This window comes from Gigantopelta aegis, chromosome 2, assembly GCF_016097555.1.
Source record: "Gigantopelta aegis isolate Gae_Host chromosome 2, Gae_host_genome, whole genome shotgun sequence".
NCBI classification, from domain to species: domain Eukaryota; kingdom Metazoa; phylum Mollusca; class Gastropoda; order Neomphalida; family Peltospiridae; genus Gigantopelta; species Gigantopelta aegis.
In genome coordinates this window covers 52,447,561-52,467,940 of record NC_054700.1, presented here as the reverse complement: position 1 = coordinate 52,467,940, position 20,380 = coordinate 52,447,561, and the positions used below count along the sequence as shown (strand labels likewise).

The 20,380-nt window shown below is 40.0% G+C and overlaps 1 protein-coding gene across 1 annotated transcript; it reads left to right on the top strand.

The window, feature by feature from the left end:
• Nucleotides 1-13,511: 13,511 nt before the first annotated feature.
• On the top strand, nucleotides 13,512-19,918 carry LOC121386931 (protein fem-1 homolog C-like). Its single transcript, XM_041517987.1, has 2 exons — nucleotides 13,512-14,222; nucleotides 18,286-19,918. The coding sequence occupies exons 1-2, from the start codon at nucleotides 13,679-13,681 to the stop codon at nucleotides 19,629-19,631; spliced, it is 1,890 nt and encodes a 629-aa protein (XP_041373921.1). The 5' UTR covers nucleotides 13,512-13,678; the 3' UTR covers nucleotides 19,632-19,918.
• Nucleotides 19,919-20,380: the final 462 nt, after the last annotated feature.

Here is a 20,380-nt window from a genome sequence, read left to right as displayed (position 1 = left end):
TTCCACATACAATCTTTACATGATAAATTCAAGAATATGAGAATTATCCGTTGCCACTTGGTGTAAAAAGTGGGTTTTTAAAACATCCTTGACGAAAACTATGAAGTATATAATAGAACATATTCATCGGGTATTCATTAAAATAGTCATGCCAGGCCGTGGTATGTGCTACCCTGTCTGTGAGATGGTGCATACAAATGATCCCTTGCTACTAATGTATCCAGTATGTTAAAATTATATTGCCCTCAATCGCATAAATTTGTTTGTGAATGGGAAGGGTGTGTGTGTCTCTAAGTGTTACGTTGTTTGTTTGTTGTTGTTATTTTTTGTTGTGTGTGTGTGTGTGTGTTTGTTTGTGTGTGTGTTTGTGTGTGTGTGTGTGTGTGTGTGTGATCTAGCGTTATGCAGCGTTACAGGCAAACCCTGAAACTGCCTATGGCAGTCGGCAATGCCGATGAGATTGCCGTGGAGGTTTTCATTCTCCACGGCACTTTTTTGCTGTGGACTTCATTAGAATATTTTTCCACTGCTTTTTTTTGTTGTTTGCCGTGGATGTTTTCATAATTGCAGGGGTTGCGGGGGGGTGGTGGGTGGGTGGGGGTGGGGGTGGGTGAGGTGTGGGGGGGTGAGGTGTCTACTTTTGACAAACATAGCATGACGTAATATTTGAACTGCCCCATAATAGTAAACTTGAGAATGCGTCTTTAAACGATAGCACTGTTTTAAATGGAACCCATATGTGTGCTATCCACCAGATTTAACAGAAGTACTAGCATCAATAGAAAACAACCAATAATCGCCTTAGTGAAATTTTTCGACGAAGCTCAATATCCACTGACATTTTCAAATGGCCTTTTTTAATATCCATTTAAAAAAAAAAGAGTTAATTATTCACGACTGGTAACCTAATCACGCATAACATATAGTATTATGCAAATGAGTGAGGTGATTCCCCTCTATTGCCTTGAAATATATGAAATCGTAAATATAACCCAACCATATGCATGTATTATCTAAACCGACTTTTTTCTTTTGTTGTTTGTTTGCTTGTTTTTGTAAAATTAATAATGAAAAGTCTTTATAAATGTAACAATTTTTAAATGCATTTTTTTTCACGTGTATTTTATATATATATATATATATATATATATATATATATATATATATATATATATATATATATATATATATATATATATATATATCTTTATATCTTTATTTATTTATTTATATACTTATATAATTTGTATTTATTTACCACACAATACATGTAAATTAGCGATATAGGGACCAGTCAAATATTACGTATATAAATAACAATAACTAGAAAACACAACAAAAACACAATACACTTTCGAATCTGTATTAACCAACGCTGACAAATGTACTGCCGCAGTAGTTAATTAACAACAACAAATAATAACAACCCAGAACTGATCACTTAATTAGTTAATCTCTAGGTGTCTAGTTTACACAATATGCTAATCACTTCACTGTGACACAACACCCACACGTGTGATAATTGAGAAACGCTTCCAGGAGAACTTAATTAATATAGGAATTACAACTATATTCCTAACTGATTAATTTTTAATTAACCCTTAACTACTCATTCAGTAACCTTGTAACACAGAATTTATACTGGTACCTATCACAATAAAGACAATAACCTACAGTTTACCTAGGTCCTCTAGGATGACTGGCTAAGCCTTAATAATTATTTAGAACAGTGAGCCTACAGTATACTGCGTCAGATGACCGGCAGCACCGTCTAAATAATATTGGTATAATACAGTATTAAAATATTTAAAGTCACATCAATCACATCAAGATTATACAACAGAGCAGAAATGATATTTACGAACGTTCCCTGGAAGCCTTCCAATATGTTTCTCCCTGATATCTCTAAAACCCTAGCAATTTATTATAAATCCCAGTATCGCCTGGGGGTACATCGCGGCCCTCCCCCTATCAAGTGATATTTCCACAGCGACCATGACGGGAATTTTCTCTTAGATGGCCAGACTCAATGACGCCTAGTCGCCAAATCACGGTCGTAAAAGCCGCACTCGCGGAGGTATTACGTAACAAGGTCCACCTGGGCTTAAGTGCATATTGAGACTGCACACGGCCCTCAAAAACAATTAATATCGCCACAGGCGAAAACAAAATGAAGAGCATGTTCCGTCACACACCCCCACCTCAAAAAGGAATAGGGAAATATACTACATTAAAACAAAAAGTGCGTTAATCGACGCATCCGGGCATTTATAACACATGTAATAAGGTGACTACCAGTAATCACACTGAGTATCTGAGTCCCTGGTATACAAATAAAATATATAAAAACAAAACAGAAATCAAGAATGTCAACACATTATCATAACGTTCAACTTCGGGACAGGGCATCAGCGATTACATTGGATGTGCCCTTGATATGTTCAATGGTAATTGGGAATTCCTGCAGAAGAAGACTCCATCTCAAAACTCTATGGTTGGTGGCTTTCATTCTGTGAATGAAGGTAAGCGGATTATGATCAGTAAAGACCACCACTTGACGCACTGCCGATTTCACGTAGATCTGAAAATGCTTCAGAGCTTGTACCATGGCCAAAGCTTCCTTCTCTATAGTGGAATAGTTCACCTGGTGTTTGTCAAACTTTTTGGAGAAGAAACTTACAGGATGGTCCAGTCCATTTTCGTCTTCCTGGAACAGTACGGCTCCAGCTCCCATGTCACTGGCATCCACAGCTAGCTTGAACGGCATTCGGTAGTCTGGTGCTGCCATCACGGGAGACGAGGAGCGCATCTGCTTGAGACGGTGGAATGACTTCTCGCATTCATCTGACCACTGGGACTTCGTTTCGTTCTTTTTCAGTGGCGCACGTTTTCCACGTTTTCTCCGATAGGCATGCTGTCGAATCGGTGTAGCGTTGGCTTCCAAGCGCACATCCTGGCTTAAGGTGTTGGTAACCGTTGGAAGTTCCTGACAAATGGAAGCATTGTCTTGTATCAGCGTAGTCAACTTTTCTCGCTGGGGGTTCAATTCTGCTAGAATCTGGCTATTGGTTAATTTTCTCTCTGCAGTCTTGTCGTCATCACAGGAAATTGAGTGGCTCTCAATTTGGACAGGTAACACTGGAACTATCGGCAGTCTGTCAAAATAACCTTTTAGCAAATTGATGTGACAATACCTACTTTTCCTAACCCTATCAGGAGTGTTTATCATATACCCTGTCTCATTAACCCGTTTGTGCACAACATAGGGCCCGAAATACCTGTTCTGCAATGAACCCCGTTTAATGGGAAGGTACAGCAGCACCTTATCCCCTGGTTTAAATTCCCGACTCCTAGTCTTCCTATCAAACACTGATTCTATGTTGCTCTGAGCATGGCTCAGTTGCTTCCTAGCCTTCCTATCTCTAACTCTCTTATTCATTAATACTCCCTTGTCCTCAGTTAACAATGTACTGCGAGCTGCCAACAAATTTGGATCAGCCCCCTGCTCTAGAATTAACTCTTATCTATTATAAGGTAAGTCCTCTCTATCAAACACAACTGGTTCATTTCCCCTCTGCGGGAGATCAACAGGTTCCACCACAATGAATTCCTCAGTTGACTTATCTACCATTTTACTCATAACCTCATCCACTCCAATTTCATGGCTCACACACGTATCAGACAAATCACAAATATGTCTCGTGTTACCCTTCTGGCTATAGCCCTAGTCTTTACACACGCAGGATATCTAATCTCATCAACCTCAGTCTCTTCTATTGGTAAAGGGCTGTCTTCAATTAACAATTGGTCACATTTCGGCTGACAACACTGACTAGTCAAATCATTACCCAACAAAACTCCTATGTTTTCAACAGGTAAGTCCTTTACAACACCCATAATGACTGGTCCCGTCACAAACTTCGAACACAAGAAAACGTTATATAACCGGACAACCATATTTTCTCCAGTAACTGAGGTTAAGGCCAAACTACGTCCTGTATCTGAATTCTTAATACCAGCTAAACACTCTTGCGTTATTAGCGACTCACTACACCCGGTATCTCTATAGATTGATATTGCCTTAGGACTCAATTCTTGTTTCACATCACAAACCATACCAGTGGACACATAGGGGTTTACTTTCTCTGCCATAGGACTAACCATTAACTCTCTCGCTAACGGAGCTGACCTCACTAAACCGACCACTTGCGCATAATCGCGTTCCCTTTTAAAACAGTCCCCGACAAGGTGGTTATCCTTTTTACAGTAACTGCGCTGTGGACGAAAGGTTCGTGCATGGGCTGATAATGCAGGCCTATCCTTACTTTGCCCACCAGGTGCATTCCTTGCCTGACTAGCTGACCAACTAGAGATGACTCTCCCCGATAGTTACTTTCCCGGAAAAAACCTGGCTGAAATTTCTTCTTATCACCCTGTTGTATAGAGCTACCCTGTACTGCCTGAGCTTTGTGTATTAACACGTAGTCATCTGCCACTATGCCTGCCTCCTCTATCTTTTTGACATCACGATCCTCTAAATGAATACGTAAGCTAACTGGTAATCCATTTTTAATGTCCTGTAAGATCAACAACTCCCGTAAAAACTCGGTATATGACTCTACCTGATGAGACACCACCCATTTATCAAACATCCCTGCCTTCTTAGCCACAAACTCACTATAAGACTGACCCTGCGTTTTTCTCAACTCGCTATACCGTAAACGATAATCCTCAGGTCGTAATTCATAAGCCCTCAACACTGCAGCCTTAACTAGGTCGTACTGACTTGATCGCTCATCACTCATTGAATTATAAGCTACACTAGCCTTCCCCTTAAACTTAGACACGGCTAACAATGTCCACTTAGACTGCGGCCAATTTAGCTGCTTAGCGGCCCGTTCAAACAGTTGGAAGAACATATTTACCTCCTGTTCGTCAAATACAGGCATTGATCTATAAGCCTCCGACATGTTAAACCCATTTCCGGCTTCCCGTCTAACTTCTTCAGTATTCAACTTTAACTCATGTTCCACTTTTAATTTTGCTAACTGGAATTCTCTATCCCTCTCTCTATCTTCCCTATCTCTATCTCTACTCTCTCTCTCATCTTCTCTATCCCTCTCTTCTCTCTCTCTCTCTCTCTCTATCTCTCTCTCTCTCTCTCTCTCTCTCTCTCTCTCTCTCTCTCTCTCTCTCTCTCTCTCTCTCTCTCTCTCTCTCTCTCTCTCTCTCTCTCTCTCTCTATCTATCTAATGCACGTTCTTCTCTTTCGTACTCAATTTTTTTAAAAGCTAATTGTTGTTCCACACTTAACTCATTTATTTCTATCTCTGGAACAATCTCACTGTCTTCCATAACAGGACTATCACCAAAAACTTCCTGGATAATAATTGTCCTTATATCTTCTAAGGTTTTAGCTGATGTTAAATCAATTTCTCGCTCACCCGCGATTTCAACTAACTCGGCCTTACGTGCTCGCTTAATCTCCACTACACTGAGCGTATGCCTATCCAGCAAATTCTTATCCATGTTTAGATATGACGCACTTATTATTAATTAATTTTCTAGTGAACAACGTTGCTACTTCTAGTTAATTTGTAAAATTCATTTATAAAGCCCCCATTTACAAACAATACTTTTTAAAATATGCATGTCCCGTTTCAGATCCGGGACGAGCGCCCCAATTTTCACTCCTGTCACGGGGATCCTATAATACCCGTAACTGAATGAAACATGATTATCAAAATATCTCTCCTAACTGTATATCTATTAGATCTCTCTGTAACGGGCGGTTATACCCTAGTGTGGCTCGTCTAGGTATGATCAGAGATACGATTTTATATAAAGTATATGTAATATAGCACGTTTAGTTCACTAGAAAACACAACAAAAACACAATACACTTTGGAATCTGTATTAACCTACGCTGACAAATGTACTGCCGCAGTAGTTAATTAACAACAACAAATAATAACAACCCAGAACTGATCACTTAATTAGTTAATCTCTAGGTGTCTAGTTTACACAATATGCTAATCACTTCACTGTGACACAACACCCACACGTGTGATAATTGAGAAACACTTCCAGGAGAACTTAATTAATAAAGGAATTACAACTCTATTCCTAACTGGTTAATTTTTAGTTAACCCTTACTACTCGTTCAGTAACGTGTGATAATTGAGAAACGCTTCCAGGGGAACTTAATTAATAAAGGAATTACAACTCAATTAATAAAGGAATTACAACTCTATTCCTAACTGGTTAATTTTTAATTAACCCTTAACTACTCATTCAGTAACCTTGTAACACAGAATTTATACTGGTACCTATCACAATAAAGACAATAACCTACAGTTTACCTAGGTCCTCTAGGATGACTGGCTAAGCCTTAATAATTATTTAGAACAGTGAGCCTACAGTATACTGCGTCAGATGACCGGCAGCACCGTCTAAATAATATTGGTATAATACAGTATTAAAATATTTAAAGTCACATCAATCACATCAAGATTATACAAACAGAGCAGAAATGATATTTACGAACGTTCCCTGGAAGCCTTCCAATATGTTTCTCCCTGATATCTCTAAAACCCTAGCTATTTATTATAAAATCCCAGTATCGCCTGGGGGTACATCGCGGCCCTCCCCCTATCAAGTGATATTTCCACAGCGACCATGACGGGAATTTTCTCTTAGATGGCCAGACTCAATGACGCCTAGTCGCCAAATCACGGTCGTAAAAGCCGCACTCGCGGAGGTATTACGTAACAAGGTCCACCTGGGCTTAAGTGCATATTGAGACTGCACACGGCCCTCAAAAACAATTAATATCGCCACAGGCGAAAACAAAATGAAGAGCATGTTCCGTCACACACCCCCACCTCAAAAAGGAATAATAGGAAATATACTACATTAAAACAAAAAGTGCGTTAATCGACGCATCCGGGCATTTATAACACATGTAATAAGGTGACTACCAGTAATCACACTGAGTATCTGAGTCCCTGGTATACAAATAAAATATATAAAAACAAAACAGAAATCAAGAATGTCAACACATTATCATAACGTTCAACTTCGGGACAGGGCATCAGCGATTACATTGGATGTGCCCTTGATATGTTCAATGGTAATTGGGAATTCCTGCAGAAGAAGACTCCATCTCAAAACTCTATGGTTGGTGGCTTTCATTCTGTGAATGAAGGTAAGCGGATTATGATCAGTAAAGACCACCACTTGACGCACTGCCGATTTCACGTAGATCTGAAAATGCTTCAGAGCTTGTACCATGGCCAAAGCTTCCTTCTCTATAGTGGAATAGTTCACCTGGTGTTTGTCAAACTTTTTGGAGAAGAAACTTACAGGATGGTCCAGTCCATTTTCGTCTTCCTGGAACAGTACGGCTCCAGCTCCCATGTCACTGGCATCCACAGCTAGCTTGAACGGCATTCGGTAGTCTGGTGCTGCCATCACGGGAGACGAGGAGCGCATCTGCTTGAGACGGTGGAATGACTTCTCGCATTCATCTGACCACTGGGACTTCGTTTCGTTCTTTTTCAGTGGCGCACGTTTTCCACGTTTTCTCCCGATAGGCATGCTGTCGAATCGGTGTAGCGTTGGCTTCCAAGCGCACATCCTGGCTTAAGGTGTTGGTAACCGTTGGAAGTTCCTGACAAATGGAAGCATTGTCTTGTATCAGCGTAGTCAACTTTTCTCGCTGGGGGTTCAATTCTGCTAGAATCTGGCTATTGGTTAATTTTCTCTCTGCAGTCTTGTCGTCATCACAGGAAATTGAGTGGCTCTCAATTTGGACAGGTAACACTGGAACTATCGGCAGTCTGTCAAAATAACCTTTTAGCAAATTGATGTGACAATACCTACTTTTCCTAACCCTATCAGGAGTGTTTATCATATACCCTGTCTCATTAACCCGTTTGTGCACAACATAGGGCCCGAAATACCTGTTCTGCAATGAACCCCGTTTAATGGGAAGGTACAGCAGCACCTTATCCCCTGGTTTAAATTCCCGACTCCTAGTCTTCCTATCAAACACTGATTCTATGTTGCTCTGAGCATGGCTCAGTTGCTTCCTAGCCTTTCCTATCTCTAACTCTCTTATTCATTAATACTCCCTTGTCCTCAGTTAACAATGTACTGCGAGCTGCCAACAAATTTGGATCAGCCCCCTGCTCTAGAATTAACTCTTATCTATTATAAGGTAAGTCCTCTCTATCAAACACAACTGGTTCATTTCCCTCTGCGGGAGATCAACAGGTTCCACCACAATGAATCCTCAGTTGACTTATCTACCATTTTACTCATAACCTCATCCACTCCCAATTTCATGGCTCACACACGTATCAGACAAATCACAAATATGTCTCGTGTTACCCTTCTGGCTATAGCCCTAGTCTTTACACACGCAGGATATCTAATCTCATCAACCTCAGTCTCTTCTATTGGTAAAGGGCTGTCTTCAATTAACAATTGGTCACATTTCGGCTGACAACACTGACTAGTCAAATCATTACCCAACAAAACTCCTATGTTTTCAACAGGTAAGTCCTTTACAACACCCATAATGACTGGTCCCGTCACAAACTTCGAACACAAGAAAACGTTATATAACCGGACAACCATATTTTCTCCAGTAACTGAGGTTAAGGCCAAACTACGTCCTGTATCTGAATTCTTAATACCAGCTAAACACTCTTGCGTTATTAGCGACTCACTACACCCGGTATCTCTATAGATTGATATTGCCTTAGGACTCAATTCTTGTTTCACATCACAAACCATACCAGTGGACACATAGGGGTTTACTTTCTCTGCCATAGGACTAACCATTAACTCTCTCGCTAACGGAGCTGACCTCACTAAACCGACCACTTGCGCATAATCGCGTTCCCTTTTAAAACAGTCCCCGACAAGGTGGTTATCCTTTTTACAGTAACTGCGCTGTGGACGAAAGGTTCGTGCATGGGCTGATAATGCAGGCCTATCCTTACTTTGCCCACCAGGTGCATTCCTTGCCTGACTAGCTGACCAACTAGATGACTCTCCCCGATAGTTACTTTCCCGGAAAAAACCTGGCTGAAATTTCTTCTTATCACCCTGTTGTATAGAGCTACCCTGTACTGCCTGAGCTTTGTGTATTAACACGTAGTCATCTGCCACTATGCCTGCCTCCTCTATCTTTTTGACATCACGATCCTCTAAATGAATACGTAAGCTAACTGGTAATCCATTTTTAATGTCCTGTAAGATCAACAACTCCCGTAAAACTCGGTATATGACTCTACCTGATGAGACACCACCCATTTATCAAACATCCCTGCCTTCTTAGCCACAAACTCACTATAAGACTGACCCTGCGTTTTTCTCAACTCGCTATACCGTAAACGATAATCCTCAGGTCGTAATTCATAAGCCCTCAACACTGCAGCCTTAACTAGGTCGTACTGACTTGATCGCTCATCACTCATTGAATTATAAGCTACACTAGCCTTCCCCTTAAACTTAGACACGGCTAACAATGTCCACTTAGACTGCGGCCAATTTAGCTGCTTAGCGGCCCGTTCAAACAGTTGGAAGAACATATTTACCTCCTGTTCGTCAAATACAGGCATTGATCTATAAGCCTCCGACATGTTAAACCCATTTCCGGCTTCCCGTCTAACTTCTTCAGTATTCAACTTTAACTCATGTTCCACTTTTAATTTTGCTAACTGGAATTCTCTATCCCTCTCTCTATCTTCCCTATCTCTATCTCTATCTTCTCTATCCCTCTCTTCTCTCTCTCTCTCTCTCTCTCTCTCTCTCTCTCTCTCTCTCTCTCTCTCTCTCTCTCTCTCTCTCTCTCTCTCTCTCTCTCTCTCTCTCTCTCTCTCTCTCTCTCTCTCTCTCTCTATCTATCTAATGCACGTTCTTCTCTTTCGTACTCAATTTTTTTAAAAGCTAATTGTTGTTCCACACTTAACTCATTTATTTCTATCTCTGGAACAATCTCACTGTCTTCCATAACAGGACTATCACCAAAAACTTCCTGGATAATAATTGTCCTTATATCTTCTAAGGTTTTAGCTGATGTTAAATCAATTTCTCGCTCACCCGCGATTTCAACTAACTCGGCCGTTACGTGCTCGCTTAATCTCCACTACACTGAGCGTATGCTATCCAGCAAATTCTTATCCATGTTTAGATATGACGCACTTATTATTAATTAATTTTCTAGTGAACAACGTTGCTACTTCTAGTTAATTTGTAAAATTCATTTATAAAGCCCCCATTTACAAACAATACTTTTTAAAATATGCATGTCCCGTTTCAGATCCGGGACGAGCGCCCCAATTTTCACTCCTGTCACGGGGATCCTATAATACCCGTAACTGAATGAAACATGATTATCAAAATATCTCTCCTAACTGTATATCTATTAGATCTCTCTGTAACGGGCGGTTATACCCTAGTGTGGCTCGTCTAGGTATGATCAGAGATACGATTTATATAAAGTATATGTAATATAGCACGTTTAGTTCACTAGAAAACACAACAAAAACACAATACACTTTGGAATCTGTATTAACCTACGCTGACAAATGTACTGCCGCAGTAGTTAATTAACAACAACAAATAATAACAACCCAGAACTGATCACTTAATTAGTTAATCTCTAGGTGTCTAGTTTACACAATATGCTAATCACTTCACTGTGACACAACACCCACACGTGTGATAATTGAGAAACACTTCCAGGAGAACTTAATTAATAAAGGAATTACAACTCTATTCCTAACTGGTTAATTTTTAGTTAACCCTTACTACTCGTTCAGTAACGTGTGATAATTGAGAAACGCTTCCAGGGGAACTTAATTAATAAAGGAATTACAACTCAATTAATAAAGGAATTACAACTCTATTCCTAACTGGTTAATTTTTAATTAACCCTTAACTACTCATTCAGTAACCTTGTAACACAGAATTTATACTGGTACCTATCACAATAAAGACAATAACCTACAGTTTACCTAGGTCCTCTAGGATGACTGGCTAAGCCTTAATAATTATTTAGAACAGTGAGCCTACAGTATACTGCGTCAGATGACCGGCAGCACCGTCTAAATAATATTGGTATAATACAGTATTAAAATATTTAAAGTCACATCAATCACATCAAGATTATACAACAGAGCAGAAATGATATTTACGAACGTTCCCTGGAAGCCTTCCAATATGTTTCTCCCTGATATCTCTAAAACCCTAGCAATTTATTATAAATCCCAGTATCGCCTGGGGGTACATCGCGGCCCTCCCCCTATCAAGTGATATTTCCACAGCGACCATGACGGGAATTTTCTCTTAGATGGCCAGACTCAATGACGCCTAGTCGCCAAATCACGGTCGTAAAAGCCGCACTCGCGGAGGTATTACGTAACTACTGGCCACATGGCCTCCGCATCTGGGCTGGGTGTGTATTGGAAAGTACAGCTCGACGACCGTCGCGCAGAGGTATTACGTAACAAGGTCCACCTGGGCTTAAATGCATATTGAGACTGCACACGGCCCTCTAAACCAATTAATATCGCCACAGGCGAAAACAAAATGAAGAGCATGTTCCGTCACGATCCAATCAAATAATTCGTTACAAGTAGGCCTATAATCGTGAACATGTATATAGATATTTTAAAATCTGATTAAAAAGTGATTATGTAGTAAAGTTTAGCTAAATTGATCTCTCTCTTTTGTAACGCGTTTATGTAAATTGTAAAGGGGTATACCTTTCAGAGGCATACTTTTGCGGAAACATTTAAAAAATAGGATGTCCTGAAACGCAATTTCCCGCATTTTACAAGTGGGCCAAAATTTCATCATGACAAATGCAGGCATATGCACCCGTGAAACCCCTCCCCTCCCTCCCCCCCCATCTGCCCACCCGCCTGTTTAACCATTTCGTTTCCTAACTGGAACAAGACCAGTGAGTAATTATTGATTCCGTTAGATGTTTCGCCCCAAAGCCAGTGCATCCCCAGGTCTGTTCGCCCCCAAATAGGATGTCAGTTCGCCCACACGTGCATAACCAGTTCTCCTTCACAAAGGTATCAGTTCGCCCCCATAAAGTTACCACTGTGTCGATGTGAATGTGTGGTCTGGATCCATCTGTGTGTGCCAAGCTTCCTCTAATGCAGCCCTACCCTTTTAGGCGATTTCGTGCACTCCCATGTCACGCATGTGCATTTTTAGATGCGCAGCTTGGCAGTCGTCGAATTGTAGGCCTGTAGAAATCGGAAGTGGGGCTGTGCCCCTCACTTAAGAACAAAAGTGTACGTTTTCTATTTACAACTCTATATAAATAAAAAGTTTGGGTTTGTTTTAATGGCTTGCTCTCTCTACCCCCCCCCCCCCCCCCCCCCTCTCCGCACACAGGAATGCAGATGATTCGTCTTCTGGACGTTTCGTCCACAGACGATTCATCCACTAAAAATTCGTCCACTGTTGAACTCAAGACGATTCGTCTACAACCAAAATATGTTCTTGGACAATTCGTCCACTATAATTTGTATAGTTAATTTAGAACTTGGCTGGAACTTGGTAGCAGAATGGAAATAATATCGTTGTTTATTGGTTGGTTACTTCGAATGACATCACGTTATGGCATTTTTGACATAAATGACGAAAGTTTAGTTGAGTTACTAGCTTTGTTTTCTAAATAGTATGTCAGAATTATAGGTGTAATTGAAGAGCAATTTGAATAACAACATATCAATAAAGTACTATCATGGACACAGACAGACAATAACAAGTTGATAGTGCCACTAAAATTTAGTTTGTTTCATATACTATAGTAGTTTACCACAAAACAAAAATAACTTACAATTTCAATGGCTAAGAAATATCGTTTTAGCTTTATTGGTCTAAATGGTGTAATCGAGTGAACGAATTGTTCGAGGTGGGTGGACGAATTGTACATGGACGAATTGTACGGTAGACGAATCGTCTGTGGACGAAACGTTCAGAGTACGAACCGTCTGGAGTGGAAAGCCACACACACACACACACACACACACACGAGGGTGTCTTGCTTTTAGGGCCTGGCTATCTAAATGCATGCTAACTTCACTAATCTTAGATAAATTACAGTAACACGTCCAGGGGGAGATAGGTTTATGGGGGTATGCATCCACTCGCAAGTACTGTGTTTTGTGTGCATACGTGTACACATGTATGCATAACGTATCTACTGTAATCTAAACATGCAAATTTAATGTACGATTTTACGGTACTGGAATGCCGGTAAAACTGAAGTCTCTGAAACATTTTTATATTTTTAAGTATTTAGATTAGATCATCAAGACTTTTTTCTTCCCATGACGCGCTGTAACACTTTAAAATAATGTCGCGTCTGTCTTTTCATTTTGCTTATAGTCCGTTGTTTTTCTTTATATTCGGTTTTTAGGAGGGCCTTTAAAAAATCGTTTAGAATTATGTCCCTTCGCAGCTTCTAACGACATCTTCCGGATAATATTGTCACTTCCTCCATTGCGAAATTGAGCATAATATTTTTATAATTTTGTTAAAATTGACAATATAATTAAACTAAAATAATTAAATTAATATGACAAAATCGTTTGAAGGATGAACATAATTTGCTCTGAGTTTTGCGGGGTTAGTAGACTCGATGGAATACCGCAGCGTCGTGTATAATGCAGCGAGAGACGGTAAAGTGGGTCGCCTTCGGATTTATCTTGACAAGAAAAACGGGGACGAGGTGAAGAAGCTGATACAGGCAAAAACCAATGGGGCGACCCCTTTGATAATGGGTTGCCGAAATGGGCACCTTGAAGTTGTGAAGTATCTCAGTGAACACTGCAACGCTGATATAGAGCAGGTCGGTTCGGTCACTTTCGATGGGGAGACGATCGAAGGTGCTCCACCCCTCTGGTGTGCCGCCGCAGCAGGGCACCACTCAATTGTAAAATATTTAGTAAACAAAGGATGTGGTGTCAACAAAACAACATTTACTAATTCGACACCTCTTAGAGCAGCTTGCTTCGATGGGCACACAGAAATCGTGAAATACCTTGTTGAACATGGGGCTGACATTGAGATTGCTAATCGCCATGGACATACGTGTTTGATGATTTCCTGCTACAAAGGACACAGGGACATAGCAGAGTATTTGCTTAACACTGGTGCCGATGTCAATCGAAAAAGTGTTAAAGGTATAAAATGGTTACATGTAATTGTGAACATAAACTGTAAAGTGTTATATTATTGTTACGCTTAAGCCAAACTGGACAGTGTTCTCGCTGGGTGAAAATTAATTGAGGGCAGCCACGCGTCACCACTCCAAAAAAACACCTCCCCCCTTGAAAAGCAAAACAAAAAGTGGGGAGCTTGGTTACCATATTGTTGTGTGTATTAAACATACAAATGGATACAGGTATGGGACAAAATAGAGGCTGTTAAAAATACTGTTAAATTATGTTACAGTAACTGTCTTAAAAATTTTGTCAGTTGCTTTTTTTGTATGTGTACACAAGAGGCTTATTTCCTTTGATGTCAAGTGTGCAGTGGGGGGTTTTATGTGTGGAAAAAAGTGTGCATTTGGAAATAGCAGAGATAAGTGCTGTAAAATTTAGTAGGGTGTGGGAAAATAAAGAGGGGTGCAGAAAAATAAAGGAGGGCGGCAGAATGCAATGGAGCAGTGAGAACACTGCTGGAACAATAAAAAATTCTTGACATTGTTGGGTTCACTATGAATTACATACAGATACATGTTAAATTCTTGGACAGACATTTCTGTGTCGGTGTTATCAAGCTGAGTAGAATGCTCGCTTAAGGTGCTTTAGTCATAAGATCAAACCCAACCAGTACCCTACTATTGGTATGTGTTGCCTGGAGTCAGGATGTTTTGGCCCCAGACGTTTCGGCCCCTAATGCAATATACGGCGATCTAGTGTTCGTGTATACAGATATATGCTGTAATTGGTATAGTACCTAGGATTAGTAACACTTTAGATGGTCACATACACCAGTAATAATATAAATATTATACAAATTTGTAACATTAATTTGTCGAATAACATTCATGTCTTAATGATGCTGCTTTCAATTTACCTACCGGCCTCGTTGGAACAGTGATTACGCCATCAGTCTCCAGACTGGTAGGTACTGGGTTCAGATCCCAGTCGAGGCATGGGATTTTTAATCCAGATACTGACTCCAAACCATAAGTGAGTGCTCCGCAGGGAAAATATTCTTTGTGATCGTACCTAATTTCTGTATGTTAACACCTAACAGTGCTTTGAACACCACTAACAATGTGGCCTCCTCTTATGAATGTTAAGCTAATAGTGACAATATCAAAGCTAAATACAGTTTTGGTTGGTTGGCTCTTATTTATTCTTTAACACTCAGATATTATGTTCAATTAAAAATAATAATAATAACAAAAAGAAAGAGAGAAAGAAAAAAAGAACGAGAGAAAGAAATTACAATACTTAAGATAAAATTTAATAACAAATTATCATTAAACTTCAAATATAGCAAAAACCCAGTTATTTTGTATCAAAATATAAATTATTACATAAATTTATTTTGGCAAATTAAAATAAAATTCTCCAGGTGTTTTTGAAATTTCTCAATTTGCAAATTTGGCAAATGCCAGAGCTAGTCCAGCCCTAGCCCAAGTACTCTGCAATTAGTGATCTAGACGGTTATTTGGACGGTTATGGTCATTTTCGCAGCCAGAGATAACTCTATAGCGAAAACACGGAATTGCTGCCTATCACTGGATCTATAGGTAAAAATTCCTGTCGGGTGTCTCCATATTTTTGCTATATATACTTATCTCTGGCTGAAAGAACTATCATAACCGTCCAAATTTCTGTCAGCTCTCAAAAGGCAAAGTACATGGGCTAGTCTTGTCCTGTCTGGGAAATGCATATAAAGCAGCAACCTTTGCAATTAAGGCCTATTGCCGGTGTTGAGCAACAATTTATTAAGAAATAATCTATAGTTGAACAAATTATTTTTAGTTACTGTTTGAACCATACATGTTTTTAAGCTGCAGTCTTGTAAATATTGTTGTTGTATAACCATCTAGACTATCAATATTTTTTTTTTTTCAAAGCAAAACCAAAATGCATACATCAGGTACAAATTTATGTATACATGTAGTGATGTACAAATATATTGGCATGGATATACCAGGGAACATTTTGTTTTCAAAATCTCGATTAGCAATATTTATTGTCAATTTAATATTGAGTAGCAACTACTGTTTAATGGTTAAAATTGTGTAGCATTCTCTGGAACTTGAGGGCTACGAATTTGCTTTTGTGTGTTCCAGCTGTTACTTCACAGACAACAAGACACTTAATTCACCTGTGTCTGAAATCCCACCTTTCATGTGTGTGCTCTGCTGCCACAAGCAGTGATTTTGCTTTTTGTCTTATTATAGGGGTACCAAGTTTTACTGAGGGCTAAAAGATTTTATTAACTGGTAGCCCGATGGGCTTCCACTTAAAAGTTGCGGTTAATTTGATGAAATAATTTCATTTATTACACACTCAATATCTAACAAGTGTGATATTGGCGTGACGTGAGCATGATGTAGATCACTTGCTGAACCAGTTCGTAGAAAAATAGCGTGTAGTAGGTCCCGACATCTGCTTACTTTGCATTGCGGCTTGTTTGCAGTTGGTTTGTAATAAATAAAATATTAAACTAGCTTGCCAGTCAGACTATTTTCAGGGCTTCTAGATTATGGTAGCACCACTCCCGTGGCTAGTGATATTCAATGTTGGGCTAGTAAATAACTACAATTGCCATGGCTGACGGCTAGTGAAAAAAAATGGTATGAAACTTGTTAACAGTGTTGGTATGTGATTCGCTTTCGCTCGCCAGATACCAAACCTGTTGCCTCATTTGATAAAAATGGTATGACAGGCAAGCTTGTTTAGTATTCTCTATGTATGATTAATGATTGATATATATACGCATGTTATTGGTACACAATGGTAGATAATTTGGTGGAATATTTTGCACATCCAGAGCTACATACATGTATACATATGTAGCCCAGCTGTCAGATCTGGTGCATAAAGCCTTGTATATCAGGGAGCATAAGTTTGTTCAGTATCACGTTGTGATTCACTACCCAAATTTCACACATCGCTACACAATTTTGAAACACTACACTAGTTAATGAACTGAACAATATAAAATTGGAAGAAAACATTGGTTTATTGGTTCATTTTTGCAACATAAGTCTCTACATTTACATGTACCAATTACTTCATAATTTAATAATGCTTGGTTTTCACTCGCTTAAACAGTAGTTGCTAATCAATTTTCAGTTGACAAAAATATCGCTAATCAAGATTTTGAAAACAAAATGTTCCCTGTATATTTATACAGGGCTAGTTCAGCCAATTGCAAATTTTAAGAATAATTGGACTTCTTTTCTATCTGTTTTTTTTGACAAAAAGAATTTGTGTATTAATTGATACCGGCCTGTATTTTGTTGCAAAGTAGCTATATGTTTTGCATTTTTAAGATAGGTAATTTTATGAAATTGTTTGGTCACCCAGAACTAGCCCTGATATATATATATAAAATTATAAGACAGAGAAATAAAAATAAATTAAGTCAGTAATTAATACACACATTTTTACAGGATATTAAACAAGCTTCCATTTTGTATCATGTTTGTCCCGAGAGAAATAATTTTTAGTTGTCATGAGCTTTAGCGAGTGAGAGTGAAAATTATTTCATGAGGGACATAAACATTATACAAAATAGTAGTGAGTTTAATATCCTATTTATTACCCACACTTGATTTTAATTTATGTCACCAATCTCATTTGGTTAACGTTTCTGTTAGGTTGTAGCGCGTGGTTGTACATGTAGTGCACCTATTGATGGCATCACAATGTGTTACATCCCACTCGTCGATCTAGTGGGACATATCAATTTTATATGTACCAAGATGTTTTTAACCATATGGGTAATAAATGTACATTAAATACATGTATATATATGAACAGACACATATAGTAATGTTTGTAACTGTTCATGTATGTAACATTGTAAGTTGCCATTGAGCAATACACATTTAACATATAATTAATTGTACTACATGTAGTACTTGACAACATTTGGTGTTAGGCAATGGTAAATTACAACTGCATACTGAGATATTCAACATTATTTACAATTATACATGTATTTTACTTAAAATTCTTATTTAAAATCTTTTCTTCTGTTTTTTTTCCCCAGGCAATACAGCTCTCCATGACTGTGCTGAATCGGGAAGCCTTGACATCATGAAGCTGCTGCTTGACCGCGGGGCAGTGATGGAGCAGGACGCTTACGGGATGTCTCCGCTCCTCGCGGCCGCGGTGGCAGGCTTCACGAAGATCGTCGAGTTCCTTATTGCTTGCCCGGAGTGCGGCAAGGCCGAGAAAGCCGACGGGTTGGAACTACTCGGTGCGACCTACGTGGACAAGAAACGCGACATGCTTGGTGCGATCCGCATGTGGCGACTGGCCATGGAGGAGCGGTACAGCGACAAGAACAACCTGCTCCTGAAACCGTCGACCCAGTCGCTGATATCTGCTTACGAAAACACCGTCGAGGTGACCTCGTTTGACGAACTCGATGATCTAATCTCCGATCCCGATGACATGCGGATGCAGGCACTGCTCGTGCGTGAGCGCATCCTGGGCCCTGCCCATCCGGACACGTCGTACTACATCCGCTACCGTGGTGCTCTGTATGCCGACATGGGCAACTTCGAGCGTTGCGTGACGTTGTGGATGTATGCGCTGGACATGCAGCAGCGAGTTCTCGAGGCTCTGAACCCAATGACCCAGAGCAGCTTTTTGTCATTCGCAGAGCTCTTCTCGTTCATGACCACGGAGTGGCGGTCCCGTCCGCCTCACCCCGTCAGCTTCAAGGACATCATGGAGGTCCTGGTGCGGGCCATCGTCGAGCTGAAGAAGGGCAGCGGGATCCTGGAGAAAAACTCACCGGCCGACCGCGACGTGACACACTTCCACCGCCTGCTGGTGATAATCATGCACATTCTCTGCCTCATGTGCCGGCTGCAGCCCCAGCTGGGCTCGGACCAGGATCAGCTCTTCAAGCAGATGGTCTACAACTTCGTCCACCTCAGCCCGCGCGGCACCAAAGGCTTCACCCCTCTCCACCTCGCGTGTGCCAAAGAGACGACCAACGTGGGGCGTTACCCGGTTTGCAACTTCCCGTCGAACGATGTCGTGCAGCTCCTGGTGGAGGTGGGAGCCTCAGTGAACGTGGTCGACGTTGATGGGAACAGTCCGCTCCACGTAGCGGCGGAGAACCTACAGACCACGCCTAACAACCGTCCATGTCGCTTGGAGATCTTCAAGACCCTGTTAAGCTCAGGCGCACACATCGACCGCTGCAACGAGAACCGGAAGACGCCCATGCAGCTCATCCAAGGCATGACTGTGAGCGATGTCGTGCCACCCTTGTCCTATTTGACACTTCAGTGCCTGGCGGCCAGGAAAGTGATGAAGCACAAGATCAAATACAGAGGCGTCGTTCCCAAGAAGCTTGAGGATTTTATAGAGATGCATTAAATGCAGTGGAATGTTTAAAACAAAACTAGTGTGTGTACATATTATACCTATGTATATATATATATATATAATTTAAATGTGAGTGGAATGAATATGACATTTTTCGTTCCTTTGTATAAACCTACTGTAGGAGTGGTGAACATTATAAACAGAATATCTTTGTGGAAACTTGTGCTGATTTAAATACTGACATGCAGGACTGGATCTAATAAGACTGACAGGGGTTCAAAATGATGGCTTTTTTTTCTTTCTGTTTTTTCTTTTGATTAAAGAACTGACATTTTTAACTTTTGTGTATCTGGTGCAACTCTGGGTTTCTTTATGCTGTGATTCTGTAATTTAGTTTTCCACTAGCAGGATTTAGGGGTTCATTTTTAGAACTTATGACCCTTTTTCATCCGGAATTCCTGTACATGTCTGTCATTGTACTCTATATGTACACATTCGTGTATATTTCTCTTAATTCAATTCCCAGTTTGGCTCTGCACATATATAGCAATATGACAGGACTTACTCTTGAACCAATTTTGGTTTAAATAGTCAATTTGATGTGGAGTATTTTCTTGAAATTTATTAAAATGTAGTTAATTTAATGAATATTTTATTAGCCAAAGACTACATTTTTGTTGTAGCATCTTTGTATTTAAATTAGCATTTGGTTAATTTGGCAAGGTACATGGTGAGCCCTGTATGAAAATCTATATATACATGTACACCACATGTGACTATAGACTTGCCTAGTACCCTAT